Raw genomic sequence first — 21445 nt, 5'->3', positions numbered from 1 at the left:
CTGTCTGTTAATACGCAGACAAGAAACGTCCTAATGGCCCTTAGGTATTTCTACGTGAAAGCCACGTTAAGAATGGAGCTGTGACTTTTGCAGAACAGCCCTCGCTCTTGGGATAAGAGGAACAGCCAGCAGCATTTTCAGTTTGTAGATCTTGGAGGTTTTATTTTCCAGCTGTTTTAGCTAAAAGTAGTCCTGAAATGGTAAGGTACAGTTTTATCTAATTGTCCCTATGAAACTTGCACTGTCCTTTTTTCCTTGGCCTTCCATAGTTCTGTTCACCTTTAATACATATCATTACTTAATCTAGTTCGTTCTCAGAACCTGTACCCTTTTCCTGTAGTAAGTGGCCACATCACTGTCCCAAGCCCAGTACTGTAGTCTTGGTATGGCCAATCTCTCACGGCGTAACTACTCTGAGGAGAAGCATGGGGGGAAAAAAAAAAATTAAAAAAAAAAAAAAATCTTAGAATCATCCAGGTTGGAAGAGACCCTTGGGATCATCAAGTCCAACCATCTACCCTACACTACAAAGTTCTTCCCTATATCATATCCCCCAACACCACATCTAGTCTCTTAAACGCATCCAGGGATGGTGACTCAACCACCTCCCTGGGCAGCCTATTAATCAATCTGTAACTGATAATTATTCTAATTGCTGAACTCCTGGCACAGCATTTAAGCAGCTAGGCTAGACATAATTGGGAGACCCTGTTCTTTCCGTGCCCCCTGTCACTGCTGGTGCTTTGAGGGGTATGTGTCTGTTCATCTGGTTTTAAGCTTACCATTTTGCCAGAGATGGGCTACAGAGCGACGTTCCCTGCAATCGTGCAGGTATGTTGAAGCAAAGTGGTAACCTCTTAATTGAGAGCTGCACAATTACTGCGGTGCAGCTACGGTGATAGAAAAAGCATGTCATGCAGTGCTTGCAGCAGGGGACAGAAGCAGCAGCCTTGTGAACTGTGGCCCCACAAATGCACGCACTGAACACACACTTGTACAGGAGAAGCGTCTGTTCCTCGGGGCCTGCAGCTATTCCACACCGCGTACTCACTCCTCATTAGCTACCTGCTGCAGAGGAATTACAGACAGAGGAAGGCAGAAGACGGAAGCAAAACTACCGGTAAAATGTCAGCTTTCTACCTTAAAAAATAATTTCAATAAAAAGTTAGCTAACTTAGATTTATTTGTAAAATGCTATATTATATATATAGCAAGAGCACATCAATATGACAAAGTACCACTGTTTGGAACCAATAACAACATTTTCTGTGAAGAACTAAAAGCAGCACATTTCAGAGCAACAAGACTTCAGTACGTCTGTACAAAAGGAGGAAAACTAGTGAGGCACTTCCTTTAGGGTGGTAACAATAAAAGCACCAGTATCCTTTGAGGCAATACAATAGTAATGAAAATGTTGATTTTAAACAGACTTATTATGCAAGACAAAGGCCTGGATACTCCTAGGAGCAGCTTGTAATAACACTGGCCTAAGCCAGAACAAAACACAGCAGCATAGTACAAGACTTTTTGTTTGTATTTTACCTTTTTGCCAACATTATTAAGGAAAACTAGCAAGACCAGATTAAGAGCAGGGAAAACACAAGAACTTTCTGGAATCATCAGTGTGTCTTACTTGTCACAAGCTCTTTACTAAAGGAGTAACGCTGACTTTGAACGGGCACGGCCCTTGTGACTGGGCAGAGGTACCCAGGCTTGGCAGTCTGACATTGCCCAGCAGCGACCGGAGCCACAGCCCACCACAGACCCTGCTCTCCAACGTCACCAGGAACACCTGGGAGTCTGCCATTCTCCATGGTGAGCCCAACTGGCAGTGGCTGAAAAACTTAGTAACCATGGTGCTGAGGTGCTTTTGCAGTCATGCAGAGCGATACTTTCCCTAAGAATTGTTTTCTATGTGATTTCGGGGTTCAGGAAGACTGTACTTACTGGAATTGTTCTAAAAAAAAAAAAAAATTTGACTTGGCAAAGAAGTAAAATACCCATGACTCAAAAAGTTAGGCAGCCTAGAAAATGGGCAAGTTCTTCACATTCTGATGCATCCTTTTGCCACTCCTCTCTTTTTCTAACAAAACATCTAATTTACATCATCTCTCTACATTAGAAAATCTAGAAATTTTTAATTTAGGACTCACTATATTAGCATACTAACTATACTTGAAGGCACATATTAAAAATTCTTTGGATGTGCTGTGTGCTAGCAGTCTTTAAACTTCCAGTAAACAGAACTTTGTTCCAGTGAAACAAATATATTAATTTTCAGTAGTGAATATTTCTCTATACTACAGCCCGTAGGTCCAAGTTGCTATACCCACATACACATTGCACTCCTGTCCTTTACAAAATAAGCTTTAGTTATTTTTTAGCCCTTCTCTCAGTTAAAAAAAACGAAACCACTTTTAAAAATAATTTAAGATTATGCTTATTGACTATTCTGGATTAACTACTCACTGACACAACTGTAACTCCATGGGGTCTCTCCCACCTTTAGCTCTTCTACTCTGGCTCGAGGCATAACTACCACGCTCTATCTCATATTGGGTTGTGATGATTTTAAAAACAAAACAAAACAAAAAAGTTGAGAGATACTCAAGCTTTTATAGGGATAACAATCTTCAATAGAGAGGTGAAATCATTCTGTTGCTTCTTCTTTTTAAAATTGCAAAGAAAAGACAAAACTCTCATTGTTGATCCTGTATCCTTCAGAGATGGCAGTGCCAATGCTCACGTCCAGAACAGCGGCCAATTCGAACATCATCTTGGCTTGTTTGGGTTTATACGACGAGCGGTTCCCAGCACTGCGATAACTTCTCTTCGTTGACTGTGTTGACAACAACGTGGTCGCGATCGTATTGCGCGCCCCCTGTAAAGAAAAGTTTCAAAGAGCATTGATTATTTTTGAAGTAAGAGACACGCACTCCAGGTTTCAGGGCAGCTCTAGTAAGTGCTGGTGTAGCCAGTTTCTCTTCTCCTCAAGGCACTGAAAAGACAAACTGATTTTCATCACTGCCTGCTGTTGGAATTAATTTTGAAACGGGAGGCTGCCTGCTCCTCTCCACCCCTTGGCTTTTTCAGCCTGGATGGGAAAGCAAGGAAACACTGCAACGCACTCAGGTGTAGCTCCTCTCAGACCGGCACTTCCCAAAAGTCAAACTTGGCTGTTCAGTCTCCCCTCAGCAGTTGTCACTAAGGACGATGTGTACACGATGAAGTAAGTCCTGCTGCTAACAGGCAATGCGAGCGTGACCACACTAGGCACGAGGCCTGGTAGTCATTTACTCCTAACCGCTGTAATCCTGTATCTTGACCAGCGGCATCACAAGTCCCACACACAGAATATCACCCAACGTTCAGCTGCTTCCACTGGCAGCTGAACATACCCAAATGCAAAGTATAACCCTTTCTTAGAGGGGCTTAATTTACTCACGTGATGCAATGCCAAACATGTTCCCATAGAGGAGCACCAGTAATACTCTCACTTAAGAAACTCAGAAGAAAAGAAACGCTTGACTAGAGCTGAAAGTCAGAACTGACATTTTCTTCTCCCATCTAGTACCTGCTGCAGGGGTGTCGGACACGTGCATCTCACGTAGTACAACACACCTGCAGTAGCAGGCATTATTCCCACTGGAAGCAGCCACCTGAGCCAACTGTTTATACGGAGCACCAGGACACTCTTATGGACACCGTCTTCCCTTCCGCAGCTCTGTAGCCTCACCCTCCCAGAGCGAGCAAAAGACAAGGCTGGCAGCTGAAAGCTTATGATGGGTGTAACCGATACGGATTCTAGCAGGTCTCAAAGAAACATGCCTGGCATCTGGAGTCCTGTATGGGCAGGCATAATTAAGAGCAGCTCTTGTACTAAGAAAATGCCATCTCAAGCACCTTAGGTGATCTCCGCTTCAGGAGTTTTGGGGGGACAATTGCTGGTGGCACTGTCCCAAATCAGAAAGGTCTCTGAGAAGGTTAACACCAACGTGATTTCTCCCCTGGCCATCATCGGGCAATTACTGAAAAGCAGTAGAGATACACAGCAGAAATACTTGCAAAGTTCTTCAGAAAGAGGGGAAAAAGAAGGGAATATCAGATCAAATACTCCCACAGGGGGGAAAAAAAAACCAAACCACTAACCAGCAGCTACAAAAAAATAACATTAATTACATAACTACATAGCTCAGTTATCACTGCGAGTGAAAAAAATATGTTGTAAATGGTGTCTGACAATGTAAAGATGTTATAATGGTAAAAGATAGGATTTTTTTTTTCCAGTGGAACAGAAGACTATTTCCTTTGCTAGAGCGGTGCTCTGCACAAGGCTTTGTGCTGTGCCACTATATCCACAAGGTGGCATTGAGTAACTGCGCAGTTGAACAACTGCATTAATTTGCTGAAGAATTCATTAATGCTCGATTTGCGGTCAAGAATGGATCAGCAGAATTGGCAGAAACAGGTAATGTTCCTACTAGGCTTTCTCAAATAAAAGCTAAATGTATCTACTCTTTCATATTTTCTGTACACATTTACTTTTTTTTTTTTAAACTAAGTGTGCATCTATACTTTCATCACCAGATCTATTCACGGTTTGTTCTTCAGTTATAAACGCAGAATACAGAATTGCTTTTAACGCGATTAACTGAAGACAAGGCAGCATAACAGTATTTCTGCTCGTTTGGTGCAACTCGGAACTGACTTTAGAAAAAGGTACGCAGAGTCACTGTGACTAAAGACCCTCCTTGAACCGGAGTCCTTTTGATAAGTTTATAATTAATCATCACTAGCTTTTTATGGCAATAAAGAGAATTTGTGACTATTTGTGCCAGTGTTGTATTATGGTCAGACATTAGATAACGCATTTCTCACAGTTCTGATAGTCCTGACTGTTGACTCTGTTCCTTGGTTTGTTTTTGGGGGTTGATTTTTTTTTTTTTTGTAATTGCTGTAATTAACATCACAGCATCAATGCAAAATTAGTTTTAAAACAGCTAAAAAGATTAGCAGCTATAAAAAATTATTACTCCCTCCCCCAAAAATGCAGTTACCTAAGAACATCTGATTATGCTAATTCTGCTAACCATTCCATTTGTTGCTTTCCAGACCTTCTATGAACTATAAAACCAAAGTTTAGAAACAGTATCTACATGAACCAAACTGCTGTGACAAAAGCGACTGTAAAACACACATCAAGTGTGCCCAGACCTTAGGCTGCTATGGCAGAGTCTTATGTTTGCAATAAAGGTATAGCCATTAATAAACAAATGAAAAAAAACTTTCTATATCCAATCACACCAGTGTAGTGTACAGCTTTCCCAATATCCTTTGGCTATTGCATCTACAACTACTATATAAGAAAATTTGCTCTATACAAATTAAAGTTAATGAGAAGCTAGGTTTTTCTTGCTTCAGCATTTTTAAATAATTATATTCACATCACCCAGTGCCACCTAAAATTAACTGAGGATATCTGGAGTGAGTGGACACTGGGAATACAAGATAAGCAAGTACTGTGAGTTACTAACTCTATGTAGGAAAAATGAAATGAAGTCCTAGGGCCTGTATAATTCAGGAGGTCAGACTAGCTAATCGGGTCTTTTTTGATTCTAGATTAAAGTAACTATAACACCATCCTTAATTTATAGGCACGTTTAGTGCCTATCCCACTGTAAATACCATGTAATTAAGACACAATGTAATGAGATAACACATTTGCTTACCTTTGATATCTAAAACCAGGTTGGGTTTCATCTTGCTATAAATCCTGCCATCAGGACTAATATGCCAATATTGTTTGTCTTCATTCCGCTCAAATGACAGACCGAGTTTAGAGCCAGGAGTTATAAGATTTCCAACAATTGTCAAGCAGCAATCCTCTGCCATCTGTGTCATCAGAAAGGCAACAGCAATTATTCAAAAGGCCTTACTTCTAGCACCCACGGGTTTTTTATCAGATAGGAGATATGTCAGCAGGTGCAAACAGAATCTAGGAACTACTTTCCCTAAGGAATGTATTTTTTTTGCCCCAAACTCAAGACTACTTATTTTTCTTTTGTTCCTGCTTCTGCTGACACTCTCCACTACACAAGAACATTAAAATAACCATGCTGTATCAGATCAAAAGGTGCAATTAGCACCTGCCTCCAGCAGTGACCAAGAACAGATGCTATGGGAGATTACATTCACTCTGCTCTTGTATGCAGTATGTTCCTGGTAAACTCTCCCAGTCTATGGCAATTTCCAGCCCACAGAATTTTCCATGCAGAGCTGGTACCTTCAATATCTGGATGGTTTCTGTCCCATATGTGAGTTTGTTAGCCACCTTCCACTGAGATCAATGTAACCCTTTTACATGAACACCCTTCTGTATTATAACCCTTCTGTGGCAAGCAGTTCCAAATCTTTACTACTTTTAAAAAGAAAACAAAATTAAATAACAGCTTGATAGTTTTATTTGATGTTCTCCTCACGCCCCCTTCTCCTCCCTATATTTGCAGAAACTTCAAACATATAATCCCTCAAACTGCCCCCTTTGCAGGCTAAAAAAAGTCCTAGCTATATTCTCTCTTTCTTGCATAGAAACCCTCCATCTCATCTGCTCATCCTTTTTTTGTTCTTTAGTTGTTTCTACTTCTGCAATAACCTTTTGAGAAAAAAGGATATAACTGCACAGTATGAAGTGTATGAATTTCACAATGTATCACAATAATATTTCACTGAATTTCACTGAAATATTTTCTTCTTTGTTCTATATTCTTTTCCTGGTCATTTGTATTACTTGATTTCAAAACTCTACAAATGTCTTTATGCTTAAAAAAAGAACTGGCAAAAAATCAAGCTTCCTTGAAAATAATATTAAGGCTGTATTAGTACATTACAGTTAATTATTCTATGTGAACAGTGGTTTTCAATAGATCACCATAAGTCACTTTGTAACTTCTGCCTGGACTTCAGTGGCAGATTAAACAAACACCCATCTGCCATTGTTGATATGGCCCTAAATTATTAAATACACAGTTTTGAAAAACCAGTACTTCTTACTATGATAACCTAGAATTGAAGTAAGTTGATTTAGTTCTGCAGTTCTGAAATTCTCATCTGCATGTAGGCCACCACTTCACCCATCTCCAAGAAGCTCGTGAAGAGTGAGGAGACCTGAATTCATATCTGCTATTCATATCTGTTTCTGACAAAATGAGCAGAACGCTTTCATAACCTGCTTACTGGTTATCCCACCTACCTAAAACAGCCCTTCCTTGAAAGCCTCAGGCACAGCTGAAGGCACCGTGACTCAGTGAGATGACCTAAGCTTACAGGAGGAAAGGCACAAGTCCTTCCAATGACCTGTCTCTGCCTACGTGCACGTAACCAGCCACCCACCCTCTTAATTTTCTTTTCAAAATGTGGTGACAAATTTTTTGGTGCAAAATACATTGACTGCCATTCAACAGAAAGATGGCAGAGCTCTGCAAGAGCTCAGTCACTCAGGATCAATGTTGCCAGCTTGCACTCTGCGCTAAGCTGCTGATCGCTGTACAGCACGAGCCGCGTTATCTTCTGTGCACAGAAAACTGCTTAAACTCCGGGATACAGAGACGGGGACAAAAACCAAGAGCATTTATCCAAAGCCAGGTAATACCACACTGTCGCGATATGAATACTTTCAGTTAAATGTTTGAGAGGCACTAGCAAGACAGAAGTCTTTTGTACACAATATTAAAGCTTTTAGCTTACTTTGCACCATTTTGCTGTCTGCCTAAATCTCTTTTACTACTGCATGTGTCCTGTAAACATGTCCAAACAATGCCTTAGCTTATTAACAGTAAGATTCTTCCCTCCAGCATAGATGACATAGTTATAAATGGCTCCTTTGAAGTTATACAATCCTATAGAAAAAGTTCACATGATTCTTTGCAGGCAAGCTGTTTAACAGTATTAAACTAACTTAATTTTCTTTGGCCGGCATCCCTACCTAAGACTGTTCATGCTTAACCATTATGAACTGCGCATACCTCTGCTCACCCCAATGACAATTCACACATGATTAGTTTTATGGGCTGTGAGAAAAGTAGGACTTCATTTGGAAACTTGCACAGAGGAATGGAAAAGGGATGAATTCGACAAATACAGGGATAACCAGGAAAAACAAACAAAAACAAAAAAACACAAAACACCCCCACCCCCCAGGGAGTAGAATTTTATCTTTAAGCTTGCTTGAATGCAGAAGAGGATATAACCTACATTACACTAATCGATCTATCACAAGGTATGCATAGTTCAAAATATTATCAGGAAGAGTCTGCATTTTAAAAGTCTCCCCTGCATTGACTCTTGTGATATTTTCACTCTGGAGAAAGAGGGTTTGAAAGTGGAAGGAGCTCACGAGGAGCGGACAATGATCTTCTCACGTTGATTGTACTTATGAGGCTAATATTCTTTAGGGGAAAAGTAAATCGTAACTAAAATATCTCAAAATTTCAATTACATCAAAAAAGGTATCATACAACTAGTTTATATAACCTGAAAAAGCCAGAGTTCAATAAAAAAAACCCCAACAACCAAAAAAAAACCCCACCCAAAACCCAACCCCTACAAAAATATCATATTACAGCTGAAATGGAATAAGCCTATAAAATAAATTAAGATAATACAGTAGGAATTACATTCAGAAAGCCCTACTACTAGAGAAGAAAAGAGAAAATTGACATTGAACTTGAACCTCACCCGGCACTTTATGAATCCCTCCTGATAAACCCAGATTTGATCATCTGAGTCTGTATCTTCTGCAACCTGTATTCTGAGAAGATTCAGATTGTCTAAGTTTCCATCAGCTGACATGAATTTTCCCGTTTCCTTGTTTCGAAGCCTGAAGTACACACGTTTCTGCGGAAAACAACACAGCTCTTTAACCACAGTCTCAGCGCAGGATACATCCTGCTCTGGTTAACTTCAGAGCAATTACTGTTCAGTGTTGCACCCCCTGCCTCCCTCTTTCTGAAAGAAAGCTTAACTTTTCTCCTCTAGAATTTAACTCCAAAATCCGTAAATGACCAGGACAAGCCAAGCTTTGAGAACTCACCATTCTGCGTGGAGAATTTTAGGCTTTCCTAGGGACTGAGATCAGCACACAGTGAAAAGCTAAGAATTTTTAATTCAGAGCAGCACTAACTTCTCTCTGCTAACTTCTTGTATAGATACCCTACGCTTTCGTTAAGGGTGCACTTGTGCAGCGCTGCTTATTTCACTGGCAGCAAGTATTACCCTGCACATTCATGCTGCTGCTTGTTGCACATTACATTTCTGTTTAGACAAGCTCTCAGCCAGGAATAATGCATTTTGACTGCCCTAACTCTGCTTAAGGCTATACAAAGACAACGCTACTTCAGCGAGCAAATGCATTTGGTTACAGGTACAAGTAATCTGTGAACTACAAAAACTTGTTTCCTCAATAAAATATGGCTCAGCAAGAACCTCAAATGTTAAAGCTCACAGGACTGCTACAACATTGGACCAAATCACATGGTCCTTATTTAGAGAACAAAATGAAAAGGACACCACGAGAATCAGTTTTGCATTAGCTGTGCAAATTATTCTGCTATGCAATAAGCAGGGAAGGACCTTCCCCCCCTAAATCAACACAAAATCACTATTAATTGAAGTATCCCATTTTGTTGACCAACTTTCTCCTTCCAAAAATAATGCATATAGTACAGACATTACACCAGTGACCAGTTTGGGTGCTAATTGTAAAATAACTTAAAATAATTTATATATAGTAGTTATAGCCATTATTTGTTAAAATAATTTAGCCTTATATGCTGTCTTCTCTACTTTGGTTTAAAGTATGCTTAATGAACAGTTTAAGCAGTAGGACTGCAAAGCCATGTAGCATAATCAAATAGCTTTTATTACAAACAAAACTCTAGAGCAATTTCTTTGCACAATTGCCATTACTGAAGCTTGTGACATGCATCAAGACTGTAACATTGCTTTGGACTATATAGTATTCCCCCACCCCATTACAAAATATAAATTAGTACTTGACAATCTCATGTCAGAGCCTACTCACCTGCAGTAAAGGTCTCAGAGAACCTATCTGACAATAGCCACTTGTTTTATACCAATCTGGAATTTCATTTGGTGATAACAACATCTGACGCCCCCTGTAATTACTATGCTCGTAAATTATCCATCTATGAGGAAAAAAAAAAAGACAGAATGCTTTTACTGCCAAATCCTGCTTTTGAATCAATAAGTGCATTTAATAGAAATTTGTCCCACAAAGTAGCAGTGTTTAGCTTTGGAAAGTCAATGACCTTCTGTCAATGACAGGTCTTTAAAAAAATAATAAAATCACGTCCAGATTTAGATCAACAGCATTAAGATGAGTACACTGGAGTTCACATTTTAAAGGCCTGTTATTTAAAAATTACAAGCTGAATGAAACAAAGCACTTTCTTGCCTTAAAGGGAGAACCCAACTTTTAAATATCATCTGTTTTCAGGAGGTACTGTGACTCCTCAAGGAGCCCATATGTATATGCTACATATGTTGTATGTGACAGATTGCTGCATGTGTAGAACCAGTAGTTCTGTGTATCTTAATTTGGACAGGCCTGACCCACATGGGAAAGAACTACTAATGATGCAGATTACAACAACCAAATACTGGAACTGCAACAGGGTGAAGTTCTCTAGGGTATTTTGATAGAGGTTAAAAGAAAAAAAACAGAGAGAGAGAAGGGAAAAAAAGCGTATAGAAAAAAATATTGTTTAGCATACCCTAACACACACCCAACCACGCTTACAATCACATTGAGAGCAACCTGTCAGAACATGACTTCTGCTTCTCTGCTATTGGCACAGGCAGTAAATTACTAGACTTTGAAATAGGCTGCAACAGAGTGAAATTTGTTGAGTTTTTTCACACTGATTTGCTGGGACTGTCCAACAGCCATAGGTTTTTGAGTATACGAACACTCAATATGCACATTTTCCCCTCTTACCTCCTTTCCTCTGACCGATTTGTCAGCAGACATCTATATCCCAAAAAAAAGCACACTCACCTTAATTTTGGTGCTTTTCACAGCGTAATACACATCTATGCCCAGATATGAAATTAAGAGAATTATAAACAGATGTCTCTTAGCAAAGGAAGAGAACAGGAAAACCCCTTCAATAGGGAGGCACTAGGGGCAAGGACACTCTGAAACCTGTATTTTGACACATTTCAGCAGCTGACACTGCTAAAATGAAATCAGAATTTTCATATCATGCTCTATACATTTCCAGTGATGAACTAGAAAAAACATATATATTCATCGGACAGGAAACATGCACAGTTCACGACTCCATTACCTGGAATCGTGGTAACCATGTTTTTGGCAAAGTAGTAACTTGATGTTTGTCTTCATGTTATTTCATGTTATGGAAAGTGAGAATCAACTATATTGTGGCTATGGTGAAAGATACTGAAATCTCAGAAGACTTAAGAATATGGAGCATATACCTTTTCTTCTGACCTTTACGTTTTCAATCTTCAGCTCAGTGTGCTAAGGAAACCCTTTGACCAGCTTATCCAGGTAGGGAAAATGGTTTGCTCTACAGATCTGGTATTAGCTGTCCACTTGAGGGCAGTCTTAAGCTATCCAACAGCATCTCTCTAGCACTCACCTTGGACATTTACCTCTTCAAAAGCACACATTTAAATGCAAAGCAACAGTGACATGGATCTATCGTTAAAAAAATAAGTCACTGCCCTGGCTTGAGGTAAAACAGGACTAATTTTCTGTTCAGTAATTTTAATTTTTTGGCTGGGCCTCTTCTAACTAACTAAACTCTGAAATTAACAGCATATTGTTCAGAAACTGCTCGCTCTCATAGTGATAAAACCTGATTATACCAAGGAATGGGATGCAGAGAGGCCCTTGCTTATACCTATTGCTATAACAACCAAGGTCAGGTAAATTTGTTATTTGCCCCATTGGAGGGTCAGAAGCAGAAAAGCGTAGAGGGGTCACACCTGTAAGGAGGAAGGGACAGGACAGGTGACCCAAAACTGACCAACAGGGTATTCCATCCCATCTGCATCATGCTCAGTATAAAAGCTGAGGGATCAAAGGGTCAACTCTCTTCCTTCAATGGCCAAAGTCTGAGGAGGACCCTGTCTGTTCGTCTGCCTTTGATCCTGATCCGAGCATTCCTGACTCCGGATCCAGAATCCGGCTCCTGTTCATCACCAAGTCCAACCTGGGACTTTCCCCTGTGTCTGCTGGTTATCGTCATCCTGGTGGTGATCATCATCCTGGGAGCTTGATACGGTTTTGTATATACTGTATACTTTTTTCTTTTTTTTTTTCTTTTCTTCTTATTATTTATTATTTCATTACTTAATAATATTTTCATTAAAGTAGTTTAGTTTTTTCTAAACTCATAAATCTCTTATCTCTTCCTCTCCTCTCTTTTCCTTAGAGGGGGGAGGGAGGGGCCATCTGTCATTCTGATTGGTCAATCTGGTCAAAACCACGACAGTCACGTTTTTCAAGTTACAAGAACCCTGAACATACACTTGGGAACAAGTATCTTGGAGGCAGAGGCTAACAACAGGAAAAACAGAAAAAGAGAAATATAACAGATCCGCTGGAACACTGGAAGAAGCCAGCACAGTAGTTTTCAAAATGCTTTCAGGCAGTTTTTAAACTTCATCACAGACTATTTTTTACAAGATCTTCCAAAGTAAATTTAGAGAACACAGCCGGTTAAAAATAGCTAACAAATTTAACTGCTAGATTTACAACCCAGTTCCTGAAGTAAAAGGGATTATTACTAATGCCAAAAGGGGCCAGATCATGATCTTATACCACCGTGTCCACAATATCAGGTAAAAGGATGAAGGTGAAGACTTGTTAAAACATTTTGAACTTATGACACACGACACAGATCACAAACCGAATGATTTATTTTTTTTTTTTATGTTTGAGACCTAAACCAAGGGCACAGAAGTCGGTTTTAAGGGTGCTACACAAGCTGGCTTTTATAATATGGCATGATAGAAGACAGTAATTTCCTTTTGAGCTTTATTTAAATTTATTTCAACTTCTAGCACAGGGCATCAGTCAGTGATAAAATGCTGTTGAAAGAGAATGTGAAAAGGTTCTGTAAGAAGAAACTGCATTAATGCACTGCACAGATTATGATACTCTAATTTTAAACTCCTTGGTTTCTAACATCTATATTTTTTTTGTTGAACAAGTACATCATTCTAAAGAATCAAAAAGTGATTTTAAACTTACACGCCGCCAAGGACTTGAACTGAAGCTATTCGAGGATTGTATCCCAGGAACTGGAGATTTAAGATTTCTGTACTGAATTCGATTTTCTTTCCTTGGAAACCCACCTTTTCAAAAAGAGCTATGCACGGCTCAGACAGCTCCTGCAAAAGGAAGATGAGCACTTTTATAGGATGTTAGAACTCCAGATGGTAACTGTGAACATCATTACTCCACACAGACCTTTTATTTCAGAGGTTTCTTCTTGATTGTTTAAGATCAAAGACCCCAGATAATGTTTTTGCTCTGCAGTAGGTTACTTAAAAGAAATTAAAAAAAAAAAGTAATAAAAAGCTCTTATACAAAACACAAGGGATCTTCCTGCATGGCACATAAAACTTCCTTATCTTAAGGCACACACAAACGTCTCTGTGGTTGATTCTTGTGTACTATCTTAAGTATGTTTTTAAATACATTTTAATTAATGCCATATCCCTCTTCCATTGGCACTAGACCCCACTCATTGTAGGAATTTTCACCTTCCGACCTGCACACACAGTAAGATAATATTGATTTCTACAGCTTCAAATGATTACAGCTTTGTCTCACTGCTTATCACTTACTGCTCTCATTTTTAATTCTTATAGTAGGTTACGGCAACATCAATCCCTGACCAGACAAAAGCTTCAAGATTTGTTCTTCTGAGGTGAAGTTCACCACTCAAGCAAAAATTGTAACATCTGAATCCTCCAAACTGCTGTGGGGAGATGATTCTTCTTCCTCTGTCAAAACACTTCATGCCCCCATGAAGCTCCCTGCATCACTGAATCCATTTTAAATGCCTTCTAGATAATGAACCTTGGACTCAATTTTTTTTTTTTCCCTCATAGGTGGCAAGGTGTCTGTAAAGGACTAGAAATAACCTCTCACAATTAAGGCCTTACCCTGGAAGCTGGGAGGTAAGGGTTTGAAAACCCTCAGGGTAAAGTCAATTAAGCCGGAGCGTCCTGGTGTTAGTTTATGCTCATAGATAGAAGTGACCCCACCACTCCCTTTCTCACAAGTCTTCCAGCAACGACTGAATAAAGCCAACGCCACAGCCAGAAGAGCTCCTTCCTGCTATCATGTGTTTGGCATGATCGAGACACACAACTGGATGGGGAACGCCCGACATGACGCCAAGTCTCGACAGACCCACATCTGGCCTCAGGCGTGGAAACAGGCCCTCCAGGGCAGAGGGTGGCTCCGTACAGGCATGGCAGCAAATATCCGTGCTTCCACATGACTTTGTTCAGCAAGACCTCATGTCTACTGATTTCTAGACAGTACTTAAAATTCCTCTTTAATCTCCCTTTAGATGTTTAAAGGCCCCAGATGACAACGTTGCATGAGCATCACCATTATCCCCACAGCAGTCCAGGTTATAGCACAGCAGCTGAGCCGGGCCTCCTGATGGCACCCACGCTGTGGAAAATGCCAGGAGAGGTCTCCCAGCTTACTCCAAAATCAGAGTACGCTCATCCCCACCACGAAAGATTAACACCAGTCAGACTGTCATGTAGCATCAGGGCTAAAGAGCTCAACAGGAACAGTCACACCATGAGGATGCGCGGTGCCTCAGACCCCTCAGCCCTTTTACCACCTCGAGCCATATACAACGCTTCAGAAATAACCTACTTACAAAGAAAACACACCGACAGAAAAGGAAATCCTCCAATTTTCAGCCACACCTTCCACTCTGGGCATTTTTTAGATCCAGCAGCCCAACTGTTCTAGAAAACATTCCCCACAGAGTGAAGCGCAAGGTCATCTCACCAGTTTTCTTTCAGTACTTCCCATATAGTCCACTGTATGAAGCTGGTGCTCCTGTGTATCTACGTTCAGTTACTTCTCAGAGTTGCCCATTAAAAAGAAGCATTTTCAGCGTAAACCACATTCACAGTTATTTTTACAGTATGTTCAGGACAAAGAACATGTAGCAAATTCAAGAAGGAAAAATGCTATTTCTTATCCGCAGCACAACCAAGTGGTGCATGCAAAGCAAGCACAATCAAGCAAAGATACAGAGGTATAAAAAAACCAAAAACCTTGAGCTTATGAATAAAAGCCCTTTTAACTTTTACTTCCAAGTTTATCGAGTAACCCTTTCATTTCCTTTTTTTATGGTTCCTTAGAAATGGATCCCTGCAAAGGGGAGTTAAACTAAGTGTAGTAACATGACATATTAAAATAGCAAAGGTGCTTCTTGTACAGAAATGTCACAGAAAAATCACGAGGAAAGTTATGGGAACAGCAGATGGTGGGGAGGAATTAAGATTGGCACTGCCAAAAAAAAAAGTCCCAAAATAAATCTGAGAGGTGAAACCAGTATTTAGAATAATAAGGTTCAAGCTTTTATAAAGTTATGAAAAATACACAGTATAATATGATCACTTCCACCTAACTTCTTATTCTCTCTGTATTCTGGTTTACTAATAAACTGCGGAGCAAAGCAACCCATTTTCCTCTTCTCTACAGCTAGGAAGCCCCTGAAGAAGGAAGCAGCAGCACATGGCTTGCAGACAGACGCAGCTCCGTGCTGCTGTCTGAAGTGTGATAAATTGTAGGGCTAGAAAAAGTTTCAGGAGTTACAAGAACTTAAAAAAGAGGCATAGAACTGGCATTGGCTGTTTTAACACAGCAGTTTGTCACAATACATCTTCCAAAAGTAAGCTGATCCTTCCAGCTTGAAAAAAAGCATTTTAAACCCAAGAACTCAATACTGACAGGTGCAAAAGAGCCTGTTTTAATTCATGGTGATCACAACCAAGCTTGGCTAGAAACACTTCTATTAATGGCATTGGTCTACTGGACAGCCAAAGAGTTCAGAAGGCAGACACACTTGCTGCAGATGTTTGTTTACACTGTACATCCAAATGCTCCAGAGACATGAAAGAAGATGACACATTTCAGTTCTCCTTCATCAACTGCTACATCACTGACTGGCTACCAAAATTACAATGGCAATTGTAATTTGCAAATTTGTAATTTGGCAATAAAGTTGCCAAATTCAAAGAAGAGAGTCAACAGTGTACTCCTTTTTTAAAATGAGTACCATCTCTTCATATTGCCTTAAGTTCCTGGATTCGTGATCACATTTTGCTAGTAATTACTTTGATCTTAAAAGATACTTGCAGATTCCGTAAGTGATCCATCATAATGATCGGTTAGAGGCTTGAGCAAACTTGTTCCTCGCCACTGATGAGTTACAAAATATGTAAATATTGTTTAGTGTGTATCCACCACACAGAACAACCACACTGTCTGATTTCGCCAAATGGCATTGGGTGTTGCTTTACTTTATCTAGAAGGGTGCATTATTTCATGATTAACTCAAATTGCATTTCCTTGATGATAGCAATAGTGGTTTATAATTACATGTACTTCATGCAAAGTTGCATAGTTAAGTCTTCTTTTTTAATATGCATAAAAAACAAGGTCTTCAGTACAGATATTTCTTCACACTGTCCTACTGACATTTCTCAACCCACTCTAAGTGGTCTCTCCTACTGGGAAATAAAGAGTCCATCTGACACATCCTTGACTCCTTTTACAGAAGGCCTTATTATAATCGCTGTTATTAAGAACAGCGATGCCAGGCAGCTGCTTCTGTGACATCCCCTCCTTTGCAAAAACAGTACAGAGGTCAAAAAAACTGACTGCAGCTGGGACATTTAACTGCTACTGTGTAGAAAATAAAAATAAAAATACTCCTCTGCTGTCTGTGCATCCCTAGAGATTAACTGCTGCAAAAAATGGGGAGGTCAAAGTCACCAGTGTACTTAGCTTTACGTTACTTTATTTCTAATAGCTTTACTTACAATATTTATAATCCGCAAAGATTTTAGAACCGCTTGGGGTGAACAACCCATTGCTGTCAGATCAGGATAGATTCCTTCTTCTAGCACATACTGGTTACCGGAGAATTCTTCCTGGTCATACACTATGCAGCTGCAGGAAGGAGGAGAAGAAATTGCCTCTTAAGAATTCGGTTCAAGTAGTATGTTGATAGTGTTTCTCAGTCATTAGAGAGAGCTACTGACAGAGACACTATTTACAACGTTTTGTCCTGAGAAGCTAAAGATTGATGTGTAAACTGCAAAGCCTTGTTCTCTGTAAGCCCCCATACGCAAAATCACTTCAGCTGTTAGAAAGCTGGTTGCTTTTTTAAAAACTTCTACCATTTTAGTGATTTTGCAATACTCATTCAATATAACTTACCTGCCATCTAAAATTTTTGAAGACTTCACAGCAAATGAATCAATACATCTTGTGTTTTCTTCAAATATTTGGCAGTTACCCTTGAATTCAGGCTCTGAAAATAACTGGACCTTTAAAAGCAATACAAACATATTTAAAAGCAATTCATTCTTCAACCTTCAGTAACATGTCCGTACCATTGCTTCTATAATAGATTAAAACATAGTTCAAACACCCAGATTTCCTCAGTTACGTATATTATTTGTTAGCTCTTCAGTGCTGCAATCCTTCTTCAAGATAGAAAGGTAACACAACCAAGAATTACTTCTGGCTGTAAATCACTCAGTAGCATACAAAATAAAACAACATTAATAAAGTTAGCTCCTTGGACTATCTGCTGGAGAAGAATTCTAAATTCCCACAGAATAGCCAGAATAGGCACATCTTTACTAAAGGCCCATAAATGGTTTTGGTTTAGATTATTAATCCATTTAATCTTTTAATCTCCAATATACATACTCTTCCCACTAAATGAATACTGTCTCTCAGAACATAAATGGTGTATAATCTTGGCAAAGTACTCAGCACGCCAACAGGCACAGTATGTATTCCCAGGGCAGATGGGCTTTATGTGCCTGTTACACCTATAGTTACAGTCATGTCAGTTCTCTCTCTGCTCAGAGGATAAAAGAGGGTACGTCACCAAGAGTCTTTTGTCCTTGTTAAAAAGAAAAAAAAAAAAATTCTAAGCAGCAAACCTGCTAATTTGGTTAGAGGATAATTAACCCTGATCACACAGAAGTCATTCACATTATCACATGCCTACCAGCTTTATTCACTCTTAGCAGAGATACGAGTGTGGGCATGTACAGCGTTCTCCAAAGAGGAACATGCTGACGAGGGATGCAGTCTGTTGACTACGAGCCATTACTTCTTTGTTTCCTTAGGATAAGGTCTTAATAGGCACATAATATATAGACACAAATAATTTTTCATGCACATAGCTGAAAATAAGCAGCCTTGAGATTTTTATTCCCCATAGTTTATGCATTATCCCTACGCAGGAGATTCCAGCGAGGCATGCTACTAATCAAGAATGCAAACCGAGACAGCTAAGACTTCTCTTTCTAGTTTCTAGTTCCATGACACGCTCACCATTTTGACTGAAATGAAAATAAAATTAACTTTGTACAGGGACAAACATGAAAAGTTTCAGAATTATGAAAGGATGAAAAAAGCCACCCATTAGTCTCATCGTGAAAACTACGTATTAGTACTTGCATGCAGGAGACAGTCCAACGTAGAAATATGTTAACTCACTGAACAGACAAGTTCTCCCTGCCATTTCCTTCTCTTAGTTATTGACAAAGATGGCATTAACTTTTAAGCACAACTCAACAGTATTTGTGAGTGAATGAGACTCCCTTCTAGTGCAACCACCATTAGCAGAACTGTTAACCAAAGAATTGTGTTCAAAAGGAATTAAGTCACAACCATACCATGAACAACATCTAACTTGCAGAGCTCTCACCTCAGCAGCAGACTCCAGGTACCTGCACCTCTGCACAGAGGGCTGCGGGCTCCAGCTCCTCGGAACAACCACTAATACCCCGAAACAGCTGACCTGCTGAACCAAAGCATTGCCTGTGCCCTGAAAAAGTGTATTAAATCCTACCTTCCTTAGGCCTTAATGTGCCTTACTTAAGAGGTTTGGAAAGCAGCCTTCCTTCACCTGCAGTTCCCACTCTTTGTCTGACTAGACAACCATCTGTGCAAATACCTGGGTGTTGCACTAGACTAAAAGCCATTTCTTTATTTCTACATGTTACAGACAGTGCACAATAGGTTTCAGGCACTTAGAGAAGTCTCTTACCTTGACTTTACCCCTTTCACTTCCAACAATATCCTGCAAAAATTTGGAGGGAACAAAAAAAAGAAAAAAGTATTTTAAACAGTGATAAAATAAGAAACATACAAAATTTTACTATTAATTATTGCTTAGAGAATGTAAATAAATTGAATTTGACAGAAAAAGCATAGCTCCAAATACTTCAGAAAAACTTGCAAAACAAGTATAAAATGAACTCCTTACCATAATGATGGGTTGAACTGAAGAGATTTTGCAATTCTTTCCCCCCCATGCCTCAATGCTGGGATATAGCCCTTTAGCCAGTATATACTGCTCCCCTGTAAACTCAGGATTCTCATAAGCCACCCACCTGAGAGAGAAATAGAAGAAGAGGGCAATGGATAGAAGTCACTACTTTTCCAAAATACAGATGTATATATTCACTACTGTCTTAATGTAATAACAAATAAAAAATTTCTCCCCTCAAGTGCTGAACTGTGATGCTATTAAAACCCTAAAAAATCCCATGTATCCGATCCTCCAAAACATGTGCAAATTTCACTTCCATTCACCCTACTATGTCGATATGAATTGGAGTGAATTAACTGAAGCAGACCACAAGTTCAAATGCATCATCTGCTAGATATCCTAATAGCTGTCTTCAGTAAGAATATTTTGAGATGTTTCACAATTCTATCATTTTATCTAGATCAAGTTCTTCTCTAGAAAGAGAGACGGATATCAGAATACAGCTTTTTGGATAAAACTGACTTGCAGAGTCATCTTGGCAGTAAAGATAGGAATACTGATTTTTAATGTTGCCTGGACCTACAGTTCAGTGCTGTTTAAGCAAACACACACCCCAACAGAAAGCTGAGTTGCAACAACAGATATATAGGCTAATGTGAGCAGGCTGTTCCCTGCTAGGAATCATGGACATCAGCAGGAAGAACATCCTTGAAAGTTAAGCATTAAAACCATCATAAATTTGAGCAGATTGAAGTATTTAAATTCAAAGCCATTATTATGTGACCACTTAGTCAGATCTCATGCCTGACACAGGCCACAAACTCAGATTTCTGCATCAAGACCATAACTTTTGTCTCAGTCAGAATATGCCTTTTTGAAAGATGTAGGACTTTTGAGATATACACTTGAAGTATTATAAAAGCAACCAAATCACTACATCTCTCTCTCCAATGTTCAATTGCCCCTGCAGTGCTTTATTTCTAGTCTGAAGTATCCGCTATCAGCTACTCTTTGCTATGCATAGTCTACTACATTCAATAAACCTTCTATTACGGTGTTCTTCTAACCTTGGCTCCATACTGAAAGCCCAGATAAAGCATTCCCACATTGGCACTACATTTGGTTTTGTGATAACCTGCATAACTTCTGTTGCCTTTCACTGCTAGGCTTCCCAAACTTCCCCATAGTTATATTCTGGCTCTTTTTTAAACTCACCCTTTTCTTTTTTTTCTGTTTGTTGGATTTTGGGGCTTTTTTGAGTGCTGAAAGTACAACTGGCCACAATAACGGCTGAGTTTCGTTCTTTATATTTATGCAGGGATCAGGACATCTTGCTGGTTCCTGGTTCTACCAGATAATCTTCTACTCATAGTCAACCAGCTTTTAATTTTAGCCAACGAGTGTATGCTAGGTTATGCCAAAACCCACTTTTAATGCAGTTTTCTTATAGAGTTTCAACAGTAACAAAGAATTTCACATCATAAAGCAGTAAAATGATATGGAACTTATAATTTGCATTGAAGGCTAAGTCTCACCAGCTAAATTCACCAAAAAATGGCCTACGTGTGTCAAGCAACTTGATTCTATTAAGCTGTAGTTTTATTCCAAGAACAAAATGCCAGAGTCTCTGCAAATATAAGAAGTGGGATAACTTCAAACTGAAATAAAGCTACATCAACATGTACGTGCTGAGAGTATGAAATTTGTATTATTTGTCCATGGCAAACACTCACATAGTGATTCACATTTATCACTATTCACATCTCTTGGTTTGCCTCAGATATAATCAATTATTCTAACTCGTTATGCACTAATTACTTAAGCCATATTTC

General features: G+C 39.4%; 1 protein-coding gene across 1 annotated transcript in view; it reads right to left on the bottom strand.

Annotated features, from left to right (window-relative positions):
* Positions 1–1168: 1168 nt before the first annotated feature.
* The window catches only part of CRYBG1 (crystallin beta-gamma domain containing 1), a 97630-nt gene continuing 77353 nt past the window's right edge, over positions 1169–21445 (bottom strand). Inside the window, exons 15-23 of the mRNA XM_074150677.1 lie at positions 19608–19734; positions 19389–19421; positions 17537–17646; positions 17137–17266; positions 13301–13440; positions 10079–10202; positions 8734–8892; positions 5730–5892; positions 1169–2881 (exon numbers count right to left, since the gene is read on the bottom strand). Coding sequence (XP_074006778.1) covers positions 2793–2881; positions 5730–5892; positions 8734–8892; positions 10079–10202; positions 13301–13440; positions 17137–17266; positions 17537–17646; positions 19389–19421; positions 19608–19734 — 1075 coding nt within the window. The 3' untranslated portion in view covers positions 1169–2792. The remainder of the gene's footprint in view (positions 2882–5729; positions 5893–8733; positions 8893–10078; positions 10203–13300; positions 13441–17136; positions 17267–17536; positions 17647–19388; positions 19422–19607; positions 19735–21445) is intronic.

This window comes from Numenius arquata, chromosome 7 (genome assembly GCF_964106895.1).
Source record: "Numenius arquata chromosome 7, bNumArq3.hap1.1, whole genome shotgun sequence".
Taxonomy (NCBI): Eukaryota; Metazoa; Chordata; class Aves; order Charadriiformes; family Scolopacidae; genus Numenius; species Numenius arquata.
Note: the sequence above shows the minus strand (reverse complement) of the source record. Positions and strands in the feature narration are given on the sequence as shown.